This window comes from Arachis hypogaea, chromosome 7 (genome assembly GCF_003086295.3).
Source record: "Arachis hypogaea cultivar Tifrunner chromosome 7, arahy.Tifrunner.gnm2.J5K5, whole genome shotgun sequence".
In the NCBI taxonomy this organism is placed as follows: domain Eukaryota; kingdom Viridiplantae; phylum Streptophyta; class Magnoliopsida; order Fabales; family Fabaceae; genus Arachis; species Arachis hypogaea.
The window spans coordinates 7,134,239-7,155,777 of NC_092042.1; the positions used below are offsets into that span (position 1 = coordinate 7,134,239).

Genomic DNA, 21,539 nt, shown 5'->3' on the forward strand with positions numbered 1-21,539 from the left:
AAACTCAGTATTTTTTTCCTTTTTTAAAATTTAACATTGATGTGAAATTTGAAGTTATAGTACAAGCGTCCACCACCTCAAACTCAAAAAAAAAAAGAAAAAAAAAAAAGAAAAAGAAAGAGCTGAACAGTGTGGAACCGCTTTCTTCTGAGTGAGTGTATTTTTGATTTTTTGTGCTGTGTTTTCTCATTTCTGTTCTGTGTCTCCGTTTTCATGTCTTCTTTTTTCCTCAAAGGAACGAACTTGATAGGAAGCCATGATTCTGTGTTGTTTTTCTTCCTCCTAATGATGTGTGTTGGGTTTTTGTTGAGAATCTCAGAAATCGTTAAAACCAAATGGAAAACTCAGACCACAACGAACCCGAAAAGAAGAGGCCTCACCTCACTTCCGTTTCTTCTCGCGTGGCGCGAAACTCTCCATCGAACAACAAAACCGTAACCCCTTTTCCTCTCTCTCTACATATTTTTCTCTGTGTTTTGTATGCACACTGTGTGTTTGTTTTTATGTCTGTGTGTTTGATAGTCTGATTCTGAATTTCAGTGTTTTACATTGTATTTAGTGTGATATTGAGTTCTTAGAGCTGTTTGGTGCTGAGGGATTTTGTTTTATGGTCAAGTTGTGATCTTTGGGACAAAGGGATGGTGAATTTCATTGTGTTTGATACTAACTTGCTGCAGGGTAGGGCTGAAAGACTAGTAACAAGGTGAAGTGTCTTATGTGTTATGTTTTTTTGTGTAATTTTTAATTGGATGATGGAGTTTTGGGATTCAAAATTGAACATTCTTGTTATGCTTGATCTTTGTGAGAGGGATATTTCAAGTCATTGATATTTGAACATATGCATCTGCTATGCAGTTTATGGAATTTGAGGTTACTGGTAAGATTTTTAGAGGTTAAAACGCTGCCTTGTTTCTTGTTCCGTGAAATGACAACTCTATCTGTGGCAATAGGATATTGGGACTCTAATTTTTGGGTTTGTTGTGAATAGTTTTCGAGTTTTTCTTGCTTAATGGGAAATCATTGTGTTTTTTATACAGGCTGATGCTGGAGTCTTACAAGCACAGAACCAGCAGCTCGTTCAAAAGATTGACATCCAAAAGCGTGCTTTGCATGACCTTGAAGAAAAAATTAGAGAGTTAAAAGAGCGGCAAAATACCCATGATGATTTGTTAATTGCAGTGAACCAATGTTGGATTCAGGTTATTCCTTATTGTTACGCTTCCACTCTATTGTTCATCCTATTTAATCAGTTTTATTTTTCTTTCGCCTTTTGAAATTAATGCTTCCATAGAAGATAGGGCATGTTCTGCTGGCCATGTAAGAGAGGGGGGAATGGCAAGGCACTTTTTGCGATATGCCTCTAGCATATTCACATTGGGCTAACTTCATAATTTTTTCCCTCTAGTTGTCTGATGATCTGACTCTTCTTGGTGTACGAGCTGGTAGAAGCAAAGATGCATTACAAACACTAGATTACCATAATAACCGTCAAGGTACCCCACACATTTTTCTTGTAGTATGAACAAATTTCAAGGGACTGACATGAGTTAATCTCTCTAGGTTCACTTCCTTCATGCCCTGCGGAGGATATATTTCTGTGTAGATTGATCCAGAAAGATTCTGTTGGTGGAAACAGTATTGGTGAGAGAATTAATTATGTTGAAGAAAGCCTTGCTTTACGCCGGTCATCTACGTTAGAGTTGTTGAAACTCCTTCAAGATACCATGGAGGCTCAGATGGAAAGAATTGACAGTATAGCCCAGGTTTTGCATGGCGAGTTATCTTCAGAAGGTCAAAAACATTCGATATGCATCCAAATGTTTATTTATTTATTTTTCTTTTTAACGATTGAATCTTTATTTCTCTTCCAGATATAATTGATGTAGGAATTTAAGAGAAAATTTGTATAAATGATCTGTTAATGTTTACTCATTGCTGGTTTTCAGATGCTATAATTCAGATGTCTCAGATTGATGACATGATGAAAGAAGAGGAAAGTAATTTACGTGAAATCATTAATGCTCTCAATGATTCACATAAAGAGTATACTATTGGAATTCAAAGTTATATCAGTTGGTGCTTACAAGATCAGTCTGAAGTTAAACGCCTTGCAGGTTTTGATGTTTTTCATTTTGTGTTTGGTTTTAACTTCTTCAGTTACTGTGAAGTCTATTATTATACATCTATATTTTTAGGGTGCATTTGGATGTATTTTTCAGCAAAAGATCACCTTTTTCTGTTTGGCTAAAAAAAGAAAAAATAATAGATTTCACCATTGTGGAACACAGGGAGGTTCCTTTTGTTAATGGCACCTTTTTAGTTAGTTATATTAATATATGAAAGTTAGATTTGCAAATATATGGTTTAAACTCTGATACGGCTTATGATAGGGAACTTTTGCGTCATTTGATCCATGCAGCTAACTTCACCTAGTTGGACAAAGTTTAGTTGTTGCCAATGATGAGTGCTATTGATATATGGCATATGTGTAAACCTGAATTTGGTTCTTTGAGTTTTATTTTTTTAATCGTGAACCATCTTTCTGAAAGGCAACACAATAGATTTTATACCCCTCATGCTATTGTCCACCAAGCTTGATGCTGTGGGCAGTGCTCAATCCCACTTTATCTTGTGCTGAATATCAACCTTTTATCTAAGAATGGTGGTGTCAAAGGTCTAACTCTAGACCACTTGCTCATAGAGGCTTTTTATCACCTTCTGAATTATTCTCTGAAAAGCCTAAATTGTTAAGCGATAGAACATGAATGATTTTTATATTTAACACTCTTTAGAATAATGTTTATTTCGCACACGATAAATAAAATGTTAAGTCTAACAAGGTATTTGCTTGCTTTTCCATTAATGGAATGAAAATAAAATTGTGGGGTTGGCTTGGAAAGGGAAGGGATTTCGAAAGTGAAAACTAGGTTGATGCAACTCTTTTGTGTGGTGAGGTGGCATGGCCAGAACATTGAAGTGATGTAAATATTTATTAGGAAAAATGCCTATAAATCAGCATATAAAATCAAATCATTAACAAAACAAAATTTAGGTAATAAAAGTACATCAAAATCAGTTAGCATCTGACATATACATCTAGGGTTGCAAACTTCTAGTGGCGGCAGCTTCTGGTTGGTCGCGTGTACACGACGACGGGTTGGTCAGTCAACTGGTGTGTAACGTACCAGCAGCCTCTGGTAGTAGTAGTAGTAGTTATTATTATTATTATTATTATTATTATTATTATTATTATTATTATGTGACAAGTAAGAAATGTAGGGTTTTCTCTACTTAAAAGGTTGATAAGGGGTAGATAAATTGAACACCCATTCAGATTCGATATCTGTTGGCTAATACATATGTTAACGTTTTTAAGTGAGGATAAAACTAAGATTTGAAACCATGAGGTCTAACACGCTGATAGTTTGGGCGTTCAATGGTTTCATGACCTGATGTCTTAGATTTATGCAGAGATGTATTTATAGAACTTTGCAGTTAAATTGAGGAAGTATGTGATTGGTTCTCCTGGTTAATGGTTTTGTATGTTATGTCTTGAGTGTGTCTTATTTTCAAACTGAAAGGTGACCTTGAAGAGAGCATAACTGGACTTGAAGAGAGTAGAAGAAAACTAGTCAATCTGAAAATGCAAAAGGATGCAGTGGCAGGAATGCAATCCCCTAGTGCTGATTCGGTTAACGGAAACTTGTCTCCTGAAAAACCCACAGACAGGACTATGAGTTTGCGTGAACTGAAGGATTCAATTGAGGAAGCAAAGGTTTTGTCATATGATTTCCTTTTCTTATGTTGTTCCTTTCTTCATCTAATGAGAAGTATGCTTATTTACTGTCATAGATACTGAATGCTGATCGTCTTACTGAGCTTCAAGAGGCACATGAAGAAAATGAAACCTTGACAAAGCAATTCCAAGATTTTCAGGTTCGTAAGTTTGGATTATCCAAGATAATTTGTCATATATTCTTGAATAGTTTGAGATGCTTTTACTTTAAGAGTTCTATGTAAAAGTTGTTTCTCCTGTATATTTATTTCAGAATGAACTGAATGATGACAAGTATATACGCACTTCCAGAATATATTCATTGACGAATGATCAACTTCAACATTGGATTGCTGAGTTAGCTCGGTATAAGATGTTGGTAGAGTCTTTGCAGGTTAAGAATGATTTCCCCTTTTTTAATCAGATGTATTATAAGAACCATATGGTTGTAAATGTTTATATCTTGTTCCTCCTTTTATGATTTTCCACCTCAAATGAAACATCAGGCGGGAAGTGTCCATGTCACAAAATGGGAGAAAGAGCTGAACTCCAAATTGGAGTCTGTTGATACTGCAAGGCATGCCATTGACTGTTCAGATTCCAGGATTGAAGAGCTGGAGGTTCAGTTGCAGAAGTGTACTATTGAAAAGAATGATCTTGAAATTAAGATGGAAGAGGCTATACAAGATACTGGTCTGCATATCACATGTTCTATGTTTAGACTTGCAGTGCATATAATTGGATTATTAGATTCTCACAGTACTACATGTTTCAGGGAGAAAAGATATCAAATCCGAGTTCCGTGTGATGGCTTCAGCTTTGTCCAAAGAAATGGGAATGATGGAAGCTCAGGTGAAGCGATGGAAGGATGCAGCTCATGAGGCGGTATCATTACGCGAGAAAGCTCATTCACTAAGAGCCGTGTTGAGTGGGAAGGTTCTTCTGACAAACTGATCTGATATTTATTGCTGTTTCCTTTTCTTTTCTGGAGGACTTGTACGTAAATTTATCTAGTTACTTTTAGTAGAGATTGGGGTTTCATGCAAAGTTGTCAATTGTTCTTGTTAGAGTCTCATATGATCATATCCATAGATAAGGTCTAAATAGCTAGGAGTTTGGCAACCCTCTCCTATTGAGTTAGCTTTCGGGGTTGAGTTTGTTCCACATAAATCTAATTGTTTTAACACCAACAATATTAGAACAATTAGAATTGTTTATGAGAACATTCCAATTTTCAATTTTTTTATGAAACTGACCTAGTCCTGTATGCATGTTAAACTGTAGAAAGTGAATGGGAATAGTCCAATTTGGTGCCAGTGATTTTGTTGATTTAAATCTAAGTATGTAATTTAATTTAAGGACTTAAGAAATCATGTTGGATTGAGCAGACCAAGTTTAAAGGCAGAATTTATTCCCCCTAGATACACACACAGCAAACCTTTTCTGCATCAAAGTTTATTAATGCCCTTCTTTTGAAGCAGACAAGCGAAGTTAGCAGCCTTGCAAACAAATGTACTGAACAGGATTTGGAAATCAAGTCTTTAAGAGCATTGGTGAGTTTACATTTGTCTTAATCTGTATACATTTTTGTTCTTATCTTAATCTGTGTTTGCCCTACTCTATATACGTTTTTTTTGTATTACTTTTGTAACACTATTTGCCTGTTAATCGTGAATATTTTATATGTTGTGTACGAGTATGACTCATCTTCAAAATCATATAATGATATCAGATTGAAAAGTTACAGAAGGAGAAACTAGAGTTGGAATTCATTCTGGAAATGCATGGACAAGAGAATTATGATAAAAGGTATGCTGATTTGAGGTTGTTAAGATTTTGGAAATAGTCTTGTGTAGTTAAACACTTAAACTTTAGGTGGAAACCTTCCTACTATAAAGTAAATGCTGATAAATATGTAATGGAACATTTAATATTTAGATTTGTTTCAATTGTCTTAACAATCCGTGCTATGAAAGTGTTGAGGAAAATTGTCTCTCTCTGACATTATTCCATTGATGGTGCCCAACTTTTTTAATGTTTTCCTATTACATTGAATTTTTTTCTCAAGCCTTTAGCTGTAGTTGGCAACTGAATAGGGACTTTTGTTTTTGTTTTTGTTTGTTTGTTTGTTTGTTTGTTTTTTTTTTTAATTTAACATTTGTTCTCTTCTGTCTACATTGTATTCGATCTTTATATGCTGTAAAACATGGATTTCAGTACTCTGGCAGAAATTAGAGAATCTGAAAATAAAGCCCACTCTCAAGCTGAAATGCTGAAAAATGCTTTAGATGAACATAGTCTTGAGTTAAGAGTAAAAGCTGCTAATGAAGCTGAAGAAGCTTGTGAACAAAGGCTTGCTGCTGCAGAAGCTGAAATAGAGGACTTAAGAGCCAAGCTGGATGCAGCTGAGAGGTTTGTGTTTATGTATACTCCTACAGTAATTTTGATATGCTGTTTTAAAAAATTGATGGTGTGTGTTTGTTTTTTGATCTTCTTCCTTATTAACCCAAATGAAGGTAAACAGTACATTGGTAGAAACACTACATCTGTAGTCATATGGTTCTGACAGAAAAGGGTGCAGGATTAATGGTTCCATTGAGCTAATTGTAACCTTTTGTGTGATGAATATTTTGAATTAATATTTGATGATAAATCTCTCAACATATAACAACAACAACAACAAAGTCTTATCCTGGAAGGTGGGGTTGGTTAGTCCTATCTGTAGTGATATATGATTGCCAAAGGTTGTAACACTTATTGGGGAAAAGTAATTAATTTTTATGTTGATTTTTTTCCCAGTTTGTTTGATGCCCTAACTGCATTTGCAAATCCCATTTCCCTCTTTTATTTTTTAATTTAAAATGATCTTGATATTCATTGTTTATTAATCTGCTGATACTTGTCTCCGTGCTTAATCTGTGTTGATTCAGAGATATTTTGGAGCTGACTGAGGCTATTAAAGTGAAAGAGGCTGAGGCAGAGGCATATATATCTGAAATCGAGGTCACTTTCACTTGAAGTGTCTGAATATTATATATATTCAAATGTACAGGAAATCATCTCTTTATAGAGGAATTACAGAAATAGAAATAACTAGAAAATGAGAAAAATACTAGCCTAAAATACGGAAAGATTTCTAATCATAAAATCCCTAAAAATAAGCTAAACTAAAACTGGAAAGGATATTATAATTAATTCTATTTACAGAAAAGATTCATGAAATAAATTAGGAATCTGATTTTGATTTGATCTAGTCAACACTCCCCCTCAAGCTGGCTTGAAGATATCCTTCATTGACAGCTTGTTTATTATGCTATCAAAGGTCTTCTTGGGTAATCCTTTAGTTAGAACATCTGCCAATTGTTCCGTGGTCGGAACATATGGGATACAAATCTGTCCTCTCTCAATCTTTTCCTTTATAAAATGCTTGTCAACTTCAACATGTTTAGTTCTATCATGCAGAACTGGATTATGGGCAATAGAAATTGCAGATTTGTTGTCACAATACAACCTTATTGGTGGAGAAATGGGAACCTTTAGTTCTTGTAGGATTTTCTCTACCCATAGTGCTTCACATATTCCATGAGCCACTGCTCTAAACTCAGCTTCTGCACTACTTCGTGCCACAACACTCTGCTTTTTACTCCTCCAACTAACCAGGTTTCCTCCAACAAAGGTGCAATACCCAGATGTTGACCTTCTATCCATGACATTCCCAGCCCAATCTGCATCCGTATAGGTTTCTACTTGAAGATGTCCATAGTTTTTGTAGAGTAACCCTTTCCCAGGCGACCCCTTCAAGTACCTTAGGATTCTAAAGACAGCATCCATGTGTTCTCGGCCAGGTGAATGCATAAACTGGCTTACCATGCTCACAACAAAGGCTATATCCGGGCGTGTATGGGATAAATAGATTAGCCTCCCCACTAAGCGCTGATATCTCCCTTTGTCCATTACATTTTCTGGTTCAGCTGGCTTCAATTTTAAGTTAGGCTCTATAGGTGTTTCAGCAGCTTTACAACCAAGTAATCCCGTCTCTTTTAAAAGATCTAGGATGTACTTTCGTTGGTTCATAAAAATGCCTTCCTTAGACCTTGCAAATTCAATTCCAAGGAAGTATTTTAATGAGCCAAGTTCTTTGATTTCAAAAGCTTTGGCAAGCTTTTCTTTCAAGTCTTTTAGCTCCAAGCTATCATCACCTGTCAGAATAATGTCATCCACATATACAATTAAGATGGCAGTTTTATTAACTGCTGAATGTTTATAGAAAAGTGTATGGTCAGCTTGGCTTTGAGTATAACCAAGTCCCTTCACCACCGTTCCAAGTCGTTCAAACCAAGTTCTTGGGGATTGTTTCAATCCATAGAGAGATTTCTTTAGTTTGCACACTTTATTCCTCCCTAATTCAGCCTCAAATCCAGGTGGAAGTTTCATGAACACCTCTTCCTCTAGCTCCCCATTCAAGAAAGCATTCTTTACATCCAATTGATGTAAAGGCCAATTGTAATTCGCAGCAAGAGATAAGAGAATCCGCACAGAGTTGAGTTTAGCAACTGGAGCAAAGGTCTCTCGATAATCTACTCCATAGGTTTGTGTAAATCCCCTAGCTACTAACCTAGCCTTATACCTTTCTATGCTTCCATCAGCATTGCACTTGATGTTGAAAACCCACCTGCAGCCAACCAATTTTGCATTCTGTGGCAGATCTACAATCTCCCAAGTTTCATTCTTCTTGAGTGCATGCCACTCTTCCATCACTGCTAATTTCCAATTGGGATCATCTAGTGCTTCCTCTATATTCCTAGGCTCAAACAGATTTGTAATTTTAGAAGTAAAAGCTCGATGTTTTTGAGAGAGATTTTGGTAAGAGACATAATTGGAAATAGGATGGTTGGTGCTGGTTTTAAGTACCTTTTTGGTGCAGGTTCTGGTTTCTTTCCTAAGGGCTATTGGCAAATTATTATTAGAAGTGACAATTTCAGATTTACCTGGAAGATCCTCAGGTACTACAGTTGGGCCGTCTTCCGGGTTTTCAGATTGGGTTGGTACAGAGATGATGGGCTGGTCTCTATTCTTCTTGGGATATTTCCGAACATAACATCGAAGCTCCTTTTCTGATTGTGGTATTTCTTTTTCTATTTGTATTCCAACTAGTTCTGGCACAATTTCAGAATTGATTTCCACATCTTTTTTTGCAATTATTTCAGAATTTGTTTGATCAGTGAAAGTTGTATCCTCAATATGTAAGATAGGAGTGGGTAAAGGTTCATGATGCAAAAAATTTTCTCCCCTTAAACTCTCCCCCTGAAGAAATTTTTTCTGAAAACATGTTTCATGTTCCAAAAAAGTAACATCCATGCTTACATGACATTTTTTTGTGTGTGGATTGAAACATTTATAACCCTTTTGACTTGGGGAATAGCCAATAAAAATGCATTTTTCTGCCCTTGGATCAAGTTTACTTCGGGGTGAAGGTGTATGCAAAAATACAGTACAACCAAATACTTTTAAAGGTAAATCAGAATACAATCTACATGCTGGAAAATTCTTTTTGAAAGTATCCAACGGTGTGCAGTAATTTAACACACGCGTAGGCATTCGATTTATGAGATAGGCTGCTGTTAGGACAGCATCCCCCCATAAATACTTTGGAACATTACCCTCAAACATAATGGCACGTGCTACTTCAAGAAGATGTTTATTCTTCCTTTCAGCAATGCCATTTTGTTGAGGTGTATTGGGGCATGTAGATTGATGTTGAATACCTTTTTTTTGAAGAAATTCACCAAGATTTTTGTTAAAGAATTCAGTACCATTATCACTTCTTAAGATTGAAATTTTTGTGTCAAATTGAGTTTCTACCATTTTTGAAAAATATTGAAAAATTTTAGAAACCTCAGATTTTTCATGCATGAGATAGATCCAACATAGTCGTGTGTGGTCATCGATAAAAGTCACAAACCATTTCTTTCCAAATTGGGTTGTTATTTTCGATGGACCCCATACATCACTATGAATCAATTGGAAAGGTTTAGATGCATGATAAGGTTGAGAGTAATAAGGAACTCTATGACTCTTTGCACGAATACAACTTTCACATTTAAGTAAGGAAGAATCAATATTCTTAAACAAACTTGGAAACAAATGTTTGAGATATGGAAAATTAGGGTGTCCTAGTCTATTGTGCCAGAGCATTATTTGGTCCTTTATAGACATAGAACTATTACCACTAAATCCTTGAGCTACTTTATCTTCCGAAATATCCTCAAAATGATAGAGCCCGTCCATCATCTTAGCACTGCCAATCATCTTCCCCGAAGTTCGGTCCTGAAAAATACCATGAGTATCAAAGAATGTCACAGCACAATTGGAATCCTTGCAGATTTTACTAATAGAGAGGAGATTACAAGACAACTTTGGTACATGTAGGACATTTTTTAGGTCAATGTTTTTGGACAATTTAATGGTACCTTTTCCAGCAATGGATGAAAAACTACCATCAGCAACTCTAATTTTCTCATTTTCAAAAGAAGGAGAATAAGTTTTAAATAAAGGAGAGAGGCTGGTCATATGGTCAGATGCACCTGAATCGACAATCCATGGTGCATTCAAGTTTGAGGTGCAGTTAAGGGACATAGGAATACTAAAATTACCTGTTTGAGCCAAAGAACCATTAGGAGTACTAGATAAAGAACTGGAATTTAACAGCCTTATGAGCTGCTCAACCTGTTCAGCCTCATGATTAATGACTGAGGAACTGTCAGCCATATTTATAAATCAGAGGCACAGTGCAGAGATTCTGCTCTGATACCAACTTGAAGTGTCTGAATATTATATATATTCAAATGTACAGGAAATCATCTCTTTATAGAGGAATTACAGAAATAGAAATAACTAGAAAATGAGAAAAATACTAGCCTAAAATACGGAAAGATTTCTAATCATAAAATCCCTAAAAATAAGCTAAACTAAAACTGGAAAGGATATTATAATTAATTCTATTTACAGAAAAGATTCATGAAATAAATTAGGAATCTGATTTTGATTTGATCTAGTCAACACTTTCCTTCCCCCATACTGAATTAACTGCAAAAGTATGGTCTTACACTTATCTTTTCAAATGATCGTTTGCTTTAATCCAGACTATTGGTCAAGCATATGAAGATATGCAGACACAGAACCAACATCTGATGAAGCAGGTGACTGAGAGGGATGACTATAATATCAAGGTATCTCTTATTGTTACCCTTTACTAAATGCTGGCTTACTATGGCCCCTGCCATCTTTTCTGTGGCACTACTCCAGGCTCCAATAACGCTTAGCTTATTATCTAGGCTTTTGCTAATGACATTAATGAAATCGATGCTGTCTTGTTAGTTAATATATTAGAATTATCTCTTGATTTCTTAGATAAGGAATATATTAGAAATATTGGTTTGTTTGGTTGATACAAAGAAAAGTCTTCTTGTATCAAACTAAAGTTGAATTATATAAACTGATATGCCGGCCTATATCTGTAACAGCCTAGAAATTTGTAATAACCAATAATTGACTTGGACAAAAATAATTCATTGGCCACCATGTTCCTTTTTGGGGATACAATTGGGTTTTAGCAAAGACAGTCTTGTTGCGAAGTGGGACTTAAATTTCCTGGAAAATTGTGATATTTTCTGAAAATTGGTGTATTTGCTCTTTACTTAAATAATTTCATTTTTGGTTAGATTGGCCTTGTTTTGATCATATTACAAACTTAAATGCAGCTTGTATCAGAAAGTGTGAAGACAAAACAAGTACACAGTTCTTTAGTGGCTGAGAAGCAGGCCTTGGCAAAGCAACTTCAACAAATTAACTCTTTAATTGATGCCTCAAAAATGAGGATTGCACACGTTGAGGAACAGGTCAACCTCCATTGCTCGCTAATACTTTTTAATTTTCTATTCTATTTTTACAACTTTGCCAGTGCTTTCTGTCGTATACAATAATTTGAATCATGCAGATGAAGGCTGTTCTATCAGAAGGCATCAAATGTAATCAGGAGGAAAAAAACCTTCATGTCACCCTGGAATTTGCCAAGTGGGAATTGGCTGATGCTGAGAAGGAGTTAAAGTGGCTGAAGTCTGCCCTTTCCTCTTCGGAGAAAGAATACGACCAAATACAGAAAGATGTGGCAGCAGTTGAAATGGAATTAGAAAGTGAAAGGTGCATTTCTCTCAATTCTAAGTGTTTGTGAAGTTGATGAATTTGACATGGTGAGGAAACAGTAAAACTAATCGGTTGCAAAAGTAGTCTTGGAGCTTATGAATCTTGGTATTTGGTTTAGTTTCCCAGGTTGCTTAGTTTGCATCAAATCAACCTAGTAGCTGATGAAAATCTGCAAGCTTATTAGTATAAATAAAACTAATAGAAAAAGCAAAATAGTTTGGCTAATCTATCAAAGTACTCCGTTGCTGTGAAATGTACTCTAAATTTGGGCTCAACTGAAATTGATCCTATCAAGTCATGCAGGAGTTCACGGATGAAGCTCGAGGAAGAACTCAGGGAAGTGAACAGGCAAATCGCCGAGCTGAGTTCTGAAACCGGTGAAACCGCAATACAAAAGCTCGAAGCGGAGATAAAGATCTGTAAGAACATGATTAAGTGCACCGTCTGTTCTGATCGGCCAAAGGAGGTAACACCTCTTCTTGAACTTGCATTGATTTAAACCTTTTGAGGACATATTAAAGAAAATTTGTCGCACCAGCAAAATATAAGAGCTTGATTTGGATTTTTCACAGGTGGTGATTGTCAAATGCTATCATCTGTTCTGCAATCCATGCATACAAAGAAATCTAGAGCTCAGGCACCGCAAGTGCCCTGCATGTGGAACAGCATTTGGACAAAGTGATGTTCGCTTTGTTAAAATATGAGACTCATGTTAGTGTACCTTGTATACTTATTGATCACTGTTGTTGGTATTGGTACTTAGTTACTACTTGCTCGTTCTTTTTTCTGTCATTGTTGATTCAAAGGATTACCAAATTATCACGGTGACACATAAAAAAGAATGGAGGAAATAATTACAAACTTGGATCATGCTTCATCAAATATTTCATTCGTGGTTCAAGACTTCTAATATTGGCACAATGGTAAGTAATGGTAAGATTACTATCTTGTGTAAAATCCGTTAATATACACAATTAATGACAATGAAAATAAATTGAAATTAACTTCTTTTTACTTCAAACAATAGTTATCAATCATCCTGATGAATAAGCATAACCATAAAAATCAAGATAAAACAATATATTTTTAAATGATAGCTTCTATTATAATTGATATTGCAACACTACAAAAAAATAAGAACAACTCGTTTCATTTTAGTAGTCAGCTAAATAATATTTTCCTATTTTAATGTTTAAACAAGACAAAAACGATATCATTTTTGTCTTTTTAAACACCAAAATAAAATGATAAACAATATTTTGTTCACTAGAACCAGCTCAATATTTTGTTCACTGACTCAATGCTAAAAAGGGTCTAAAGACAATATGATGTCTAAAACTAAATTAAAAAAACTGTAAATTTTGAATTTAAGAAACTAAAATATTAAAAATTGTGAATCTAATGAGAATTTAGTTAACACCACCCTTGTATATTTTGGCGATTCACTCATTGTGCTTCATTCTGGACTTGGTGTCCTAGCATTTATTGTCATGTAAAAATTTCTTACAACTATTCTACCAAGTACCAACGCAATAGCAAATTCGACACGTTATTTTTTTTTTTTGTGATAGCAGATCTGGTATGTTACCAGAAAATGGTGCACTTTGATGTTTTACGAGCGTGTGATGAACATGTGTAATGCAAAAATTTCACTTAGCGATTTTTAATTTATTTATTTTTTTAAAAAAAATAGAAATCTCATCCCGGCTTAAATTAATCGAGTAATTAAAAAAATAGTTCACTTGCCATTTCAAAGAAGTGTCGGAGATTCCATTCCAGTTTTATGCATTAACCCGAAAAAAAAAAAAAAAAACACTTGAAAGTCGTTTGGGGTTTTTTCTCTGGAAAGTGGAAGCAGCGTTTCAACAACGCTTTCAATTTTGAAAACGCAATTTCTGGTTTTTGCAGAGTGTGGAGCAGTGTGCCGCATTATGCAGCGGCTGAGACAGAGAGGTTCTCGCATGGCTTCACTCTCCGCTGCCAACCTCAAACGCAAAGCCCTTAATTCCTGGGCCGCCGTTAACGACACCTTCTTCCTCACCAAGGTCAATTTTTCACTTTCTCTCTCTATATTCATTTTGATTGTCGTTTTTGCTTCTTCAATGTCGTTTTGTGTTTCTTGTTTCTTTCAGGATGCGTTCGAGAGGCACCGCGTGGTCTTCACTGTTGGGACTTCCATTGCCTCCGTTGCCACTGCTTGGATCGGTCTCTTCATTTCTCAGTGCTTTCCATTCATATCATCTGATTTGAATATTTGATTGGATTCATTGATTGTAAGATTGGTTGATTTCTTGTTCCAGGGTATTCATTGCGCCATTTCCATGATGAAAAGGTTGAACAAAGGCTTGAATCAATTGAAAAAGCTGTGAGTCTTTCTGTATCTCGTTTTTTTTTTCTTCTTAATTCTAATTCTAATTCTAATGGATATGTCTGTTTCATATGTTTCTGTGTGGCAGATGAAAAATAAGCATAATCTGGAACATTCTGAAATCAAAGACATTGTTGGTCCTGGAGGTCTCAGTGTTCCTACTTGTGCCGCCACTGCCGCAACCACCTTGATCATTGGGTTTGTTCCTTCTTTCTAGTACTTAATACCTGTGATCATGCTTTCTGTGGTGATTCTCCGATGTAGCTATTTAAGTCTTGTCAATTTGAATTCACAATAGTCCTTTTTGGTTTTTAATGATATGGTTATTCATTGAAGAACAAATGCACAATGGTGCTGTAGGGTATTGTAAGGTTAATTTGTAAGCTGAACTATCATTGCTGTTAAGATTTTGAATGTATTGAAATTTTAAAGGATTTGTAGTTTACAAACTTCCTATTTGAATTGCTATTGCTATTGCTTAGTCAAAACTGTGCTTGATATTGAAGATGCTACAGCTAGGACTATTGCTTTGATGTGTTGATATTTCATAAATCATGCATGCAAACTGCATCAACCAGTAAAAGGAAATATATCCTAGTTATATGTCATCTGTTTTAACATGTAGAGAAGATATTCCAGTTAAGTGGTAGTAGGATTGCATTGACATGATGACTTATGGAGTTTCGGTGTACAAGTTTGATATGAACAATGCTTTTCAGTTGATGTGTTGATACTTAGTTCTTCATAAATTTGAGATCATTCCATCACACACATGCAATTTAAGTGTATTAGAGCTTCATCCAAAAGAAAATTTCGATACTAAATTTAGTCACTTCTCTGTACTCTATGCACAGTTTATGATAGGTTGATAGTCCTTGATGACATCTTTTGATCCACATAGTTGGAAAAGACTTGATCGTTGTTATTCTATTTTATAGTCTAGTGGTTCAAATGTATAATTCATTTTTTTGAGTCAACACTCTGCTGATATACAGGTATGGCTTGGGATGGCGAGGTGGGAGCTGGTATGCGACAAAGAAGTTCAGAAAAGAGCAGATGAAACTGCTAGGACAGATTAAACCTAGAAGATGGGAATTGCTTGGGAAGATAAAACCAAGAGGATTGAAATTTCAGTTCCTCAAAAGGCCCCTAATAAGATCAAAAGTGCCAGATACTTCAGCTAATACATCTGAAACAATTGTAAAGAATGCATCCTCCAAATTGCCGGATGCTGCTGCGAAAACATCTGAAACAACTGTAAAGAATGCATCCAGTACTCATACAACTGGGACTGCCCATTAGTATCTGTAGCCTTGATAAAATTGTTCTTTCAAGCTTCAGTGCTTATAGTGATGGCTGTAGATGCTGAATAAGCCAGCCTTTCAGAAAAAAACAGAATAGCAATACAGATATGACAAACCACAGTCGAAATTTTGTACCATTATTTAATATTTATTCATATTCCTCATCCTTCATGAGATAGTTGCTTAAGATACTTATTTTGTTGTTTTCATTATTACATTTATAATGCATTCTTTTTTCCTATGTTGAGCAATGCTGCAAATTAAAGAAAAAGGTTTGTTTCGTCAAATTTTATGTTATGGACAACACGAATAATTTCTTCTTGGTTCAAATTTATAATGGAAGAAATACACATACTCCTTATGATATAGGTATTTGGCAAGTGCGTCTCAATTTTCCCTTCAGGATAATTAACATTCATGGTTCCAAAACACTTTAAAAACTATTTAGTGGTTATGCCAAATGATCAAAATCTAAAAAGTTTCAGTACAAATTTCTCTATCAGGCTAAGAAATCAAAGTACCCATTAGATGTGGGAAAGTTAGAGGCTATCAATTGCATAGCACTATGTTCATTTTTTGATAGATACTTTTACGAAGACATTTTCACATGAAGTCATTGCGAATTGTTAGATGATTTGATATGTTTGATAGAATTATTTAATGGTTTGCAATACCATCTTCATGTGAAGATGTTTTCATGGAAGTATTCACCCTTTTTTTTTTAACTTTCTTGTTTAATTTAGTCAAAATGTGAAAGAAGAAAGTATCCTTGCCTTGCTTTGGAAGCATGGATTAGTATCCTCTTTAGTGGGACAAAAAAGCAGCTATTGAAAAAATGGTTTAATCAAGGCACATGTTTTGGCTTTTTATATGTGCCACAATGTTAGGTCCATAACATCCACGCGTTTATTATTAAGGAATCATAGCAATACATATAATTTTATGGTAGGTCCATTTAGTAGACCCCACATATACTTAGTTTTAACCACTAGTGCAATCTCTTGACAAAAATGGTGGTTTAAAAGCCATCATGTGAATACATTTTTTCTTAAAACAATTTCCTTTGTTCTGTTTATATTCCTTCTGTTTAATGCGTGCATAAGTTAATGTCTGTATTTGGAAGATTAATGTACTAGAAAACAGCATGGCCAACAAGATTTCATTCCCAATAGTAATAATAATCCTTGTGATTCTCTTTTGGGGTTCAGCAATTGCAGGTGGAAGAAGATTGTATCCACTCAGAACTCAAAGTAGTGATATTACTGCATTGCCATCATTCTCCACTGAAGGTATTTGCTCATCACTGGTGAAGACTCAAGGATATGCTTGTGAAGAACACTTGGTACTTTTCTTGAATCTGTTGCTATTTTGATCACTAAACAGCAGTAAGATTCTGAGCAGCTAGTTAGTAAGTTATATGTTTGTGTGTGTGTGAACTGTGAAATGGATTTTAGGTGACAACTGTGGATGGTTATGTTCTCAGTGTGCCGAGAATTCCGGTGGGGCGGTCACGGGGCCCACGGGGCAATAGGCCACCGGTTCTGCTACAGCATGGTTTATTCATGGTAAGTATTTGTTTTGAAAGCAACTATATTGGCTCAAAGCTGTGTTTGATAGGTATTTCAGGACGAAACTACAAAGACAATGAGACAGACAAGACTACAAAGTTGTCGAGTTAAGCTCCAAATTGGTTCCTGAGATTCGTCATGTGCACTAAAATAGTCTCCAATATTCCAATTGCATCAATTACGTTCATGAGATTAGCAAAAGTATGTCATGCTAGTCCCTCAACCCCTTTTTCATCAAGTGACTTATCATGCCTTAGGAACTAACACGGTGCACTTTTTGCAATTGAGATCTCGCAGACTATTTTAGTGTACGTCGCCAATCTTAGGGACCACTTTGGAGTGTCCTTGTAGCCATTGTCCTCAATTTTTTAGTATACAAAGAATTGGATAATTTTTTGCTTATTTCTGAATAGTTCTTATTTTCTATATAGGTTTGTGTTTTCTGATGCCTCTGTTTTCTTGCTAAGAGAATTACCAAAAAGGGATGCTTTGGAAAATAATGTAATGCTGTTGTGGATGCAGGATGGCATAACGTGGTTATTGCTACCTCCAAGCCAATCTCTGGCATTCCTTTTGGCAGATAATGGTTTCGATGTTTGGATTGCTAACACGCGTGGCACGAAGTATAGCCGGCAACATATATCGTTACCTACTAACAGCTCAGTCAGTATTGTAGTGTAAATTTGCTGCACTTCTATGGTTTTGTTATTTGATTATTGCTTACATTAGTTGTTGAGACGTTATGGTTATCATGGAATAAAAAGAGTTAACACTTTAACTAGCTAAGTAACACTAGCTATGTCTCTAATATTAGTTTCAATGTTTAGGATTATTGGAATTGGTCATGGGATGAATTAGTTGCATATGATCTTCCAGCAACATTCCAGTATGTGCATGATCAAACTGGACAGAAGCTGCACTATATCGGTCACTCGCAGGTGAATTTCGCAATCTACACTTATCCATGTTGTTTGGACTCTCCTCACAACACAATTTGATGATGCAGAGTGTTGGATTCTTTTAAATAGGGAACTTTGATTGCACTGGCTGCTTTATCCAAAGATCAGTTGCTGAATATGCTAAGATCAGCCGCCTTACTTAGTCCAATCGCATACGTTAGCCAGATGACCTCGCCACTTGCTAAAAATGCAGCTGACAACTTCTTTGCTGAGGTAGGTGCTAGTAAATAGATTGAAAAAGGAAAGAAATCTTTAGCTTTAAACTCCAAAGTTTGATTATGAAAATCTGTGTTGCTTTTTTCACCAAACAGTACTTGTACAAACTTGGGATCTTTGAATTCAGCCTGAGAGGGTAAGTTCCTCCTATTATCTCTTTTTTCTTATTGTTCTTGCTTTATCTTAGTTGTTGGATTTAGATCAGAATCACCCAAACTGATGCAAATACTTGCCATTAATTCTAGTACTTTTTTGCTTCAGTTTTCTCAGAATAATAGAGCATATGAATCAGCTGTGATGGCAATGAGAACATGATTGGTTCCACTTCATAATTTTTCATGTTTGAAACAGGGATGCTGTAATACAGTTTCTTAAGGACATGTGCAAAAAACCAGGCATTGATTGCACTAACTTGTTGACCACTTTCACAGGTTCCCTTTTCCCTCTTTTTCCCCTCAAATCTCTATATTTGACAGTTCTCAAATCCAAAATATTTTGACCTTGAAATGTTTTTAGGCCCTAACTGCTGCCTAAGCCCATCAATTGTCAATATATTTTTGGATCATGAGCCTCAGTCAACAGCAACAAAGAACATGATTCATCTATCTCAGAGTAAGTAGTCCTGTTTATAACAATATTTTAGTAGTTGTTGAATCATGATAAAGGGACTTTTAGATTCTGAAAATTCAACTAGAAAGAGCTGTTTATAACTAAAGTTTGTTTCATATGAATTGAAACTGAGTTTTAATCTTGTTGATATCACAGTGATCAGACAAGGAACAATAGCAATGTTTGATTACATGAACATAGATGAGAATACAAGACATTATGGACGGCCGACTCCTCCGGTGTATGACATGACCAGAATTCCAAACAGCCTTCCTCTCTACCTGAGTTACGGCGGCGCTGACGCTCTTTCTGACGTCAAAGACGTGCAACGGCTATTAGAAACTCTTGATGATCATGATGGAGATAAGCTTGTAGTACAATATAGAAATGATTATGCACATGCAGATTATGTTATGGGAGAAAATGCTAAACGAGATATATATGAACCTCTCATATCTTTCTTTAAGCTTCAATGATATCTAAAGAATAACATTCATCACTATAGAAATTTTTATATTCTTGGTTAGAGTTGAATAGCATACAAATATCAATGTGTAATTTTACAGAAAAGTAATATTATCAAAGAAAGTTAATATATATATTTTCTGTATTTACCACCCAAATTGCATGTGAATTACCAGTATCCTTTCCATTAGATCTTAAATTTGTAACTTCTCATGGCTTTATGTGTGAATGATGGAAATAACATATGAAATAATTGACCACCTACCTAGCCAAAAATGCAGAAAGATGAGGAGTAAAAGGGTGAATATTCATCTCGGCCTCTGATAATTTTTTCAAGGACTTCGAGGCCCTGATAAAAAAAATACCTTTTTTGGTTTTTGATATTTAACTTCATGAAATTGATTAGCTCATTTATCAATGATCTCTCTTCCGAATATATTTATGTGACATATTAATCACTAATATATCTTTCATTTAATTTTTATAAATAAAAACAATTTAAAATCTACTAATATTTCATAGTTTTAAACAGTAAATTTAGCTAATATATTTGAAAAAAAATAACAAAAAATATTTAAAAAAACTAAACAGATTTAATAATTATCCTTAAAAGATAACGAGATTTCTAACAAAAAAAATTGTCAATCTTAATTGGCTCTTAATGGATAATTTAACAGTTTAACATGTCATGACTTATACTGTTAATACAGAGAAAAAATATTGATATAAAAACTAATCAATCTCAATCTCATAAAAATAAAGATTAGGATTAGGGGCAAAAAATGTATTTTTTTTTGTTTAGAGCCTGAACCTTATTATTTTTCGAGATAATTGTCATTAGTCATTTAGAATTTTTTTTTAGATTAAAACTATAAGAAACAAGACTCAAATTAAAATAAGTATTAGTGACAATTAGAGTTGTAGTGAACGAGAAATTCAGCAGCTAACATGTCATGCCAAGTAAATTAAGGATGTGGTTCAACTTTTAACTTTCGACTTCATAAATTTATTGAGTTCACTTTGTGCAGTGAGTACTCCAAGAGTGTGTTGGATGAGTAACTAAAAGAGAAAAAGTAATTTTCATATTGATATTTTTTAGAATTTAATTGGCAAAAATTATAAAAAAATTTTAGAAAATTATTTATCTATAAATACTAAAACTTTTATTAAAAATTACAAAAAAAATCAATATAAAAAATAAAATACTAATTATATATATAATTATATAGATAAAAGTAGATATAAGACGATAAGACGATTTTTTCGATTCCTTTTTGTATCTAAAGGATATATAATTGAATTAGTATCAAGACCTCAGAATACAGTTAACACAATGTGCCCCAGGTGGCGAAGAGCCGACATCGAGGTGCCAAACCTTCCCGTCGATGTGAGCTCTTGGGGAAGATCAGCCTGTTATTGTTTAGAGAAAATGCCATTTCCCTCCCCTGAGAAATGTTAAAATGACACTCCCCTCTCCTCTATTTATAAAATATACATTCCCCTACCCTATAACCTTTAAAAAAATCCCTCTTTAATCCATTTTAAATTTTGTGTTAACTAATGTTAACTTTATTCATTTTTTTTATTAAAGTTACTAGAAATAAAGCCACAGTCACTCTTGCTTTCTCATTTTTCACTCTTATTATATCAAAATTCTCTTGAATTATGTAATCTCTCAATACACTCCTAAACTCATATACGTCAACAAATATCATAAACTTTTCTAGACTAATTTTTTCATTATCTTCAACATCAAATCTTTTCATTATCTCACCTTCATTCTCTATGTTAACTTCTACTTCACTTTCTTCCTCTGAAGTGTAGTCATCCTCATTCCACTCCTCATCATCCAAATAACTCTCTACGCATTGATCCTTATTAACATCATATTCTTCATCACTATCGGTAAATAATTGTTCAATAGGGGGTTCAGTTTCATCGTACTCATTAACACTAGATATAGCTTCAATATTGGTAGACATTTTCCTAATATGAAAAAAAAAATTGGCGTAATTAATAATGAATAACTATAACAGAAACGACGAAGAAAAGGATTTAGGGATAGCAAAAATG

General features: G+C 34.8%; 2 protein-coding genes across 2 annotated transcripts; both read left to right on the top strand.

The window, feature by feature from the left end:
• Positions 1 to 27: 27 nt before the first annotated feature.
• Positions 28 to 12,859, top strand: LOC112702273 (E3 ubiquitin-protein ligase BRE1-like 2). Its single transcript, XM_025753244.2, has 20 exons — positions 28 to 151; positions 320 to 434; positions 1,038 to 1,199; positions 1,406 to 1,493; positions 1,561 to 1,791; positions 1,947 to 2,114; positions 3,582 to 3,775; positions 3,853 to 3,936; positions 4,050 to 4,169; positions 4,282 to 4,468; positions 4,551 to 4,711; positions 5,257 to 5,328; positions 5,508 to 5,584; positions 5,993 to 6,187; positions 6,706 to 6,778; positions 10,918 to 11,004; positions 11,536 to 11,673; positions 11,772 to 11,974; positions 12,281 to 12,443; positions 12,550 to 12,859. Exons 2-20 carry the CDS (start codon positions 336 to 338, stop codon positions 12,679 to 12,681), a joined length of 2,634 nt encoding a protein of 877 aa, XP_025609029.1. The 5' UTR covers positions 28 to 151; positions 320 to 335; the 3' UTR covers positions 12,682 to 12,859.
• A 228-nt stretch (positions 12,860 to 13,087) lies between these two features.
• On the top strand, positions 13,088 to 19,624 carry LOC112702274 (triacylglycerol lipase 2). The gene is made up of 15 exons (XM_025753245.3): positions 13,088 to 14,022; positions 14,110 to 14,182; positions 14,278 to 14,342; positions 14,434 to 14,543; positions 15,341 to 15,646; positions 16,393 to 16,412; positions 16,753 to 16,991; positions 17,104 to 17,214; positions 17,740 to 17,880; positions 18,045 to 18,155; positions 18,246 to 18,389; positions 18,488 to 18,528; positions 18,744 to 18,823; positions 18,909 to 19,004; positions 19,158 to 19,624. Exons 1-15 carry the CDS (start codon positions 13,909 to 13,911, stop codon positions 19,475 to 19,477), a joined length of 1,971 nt encoding a protein of 656 aa, XP_025609030.2. The 5' UTR covers positions 13,088 to 13,908; the 3' UTR covers positions 19,478 to 19,624.
• Positions 19,625 to 21,539: the final 1,915 nt, after the last annotated feature.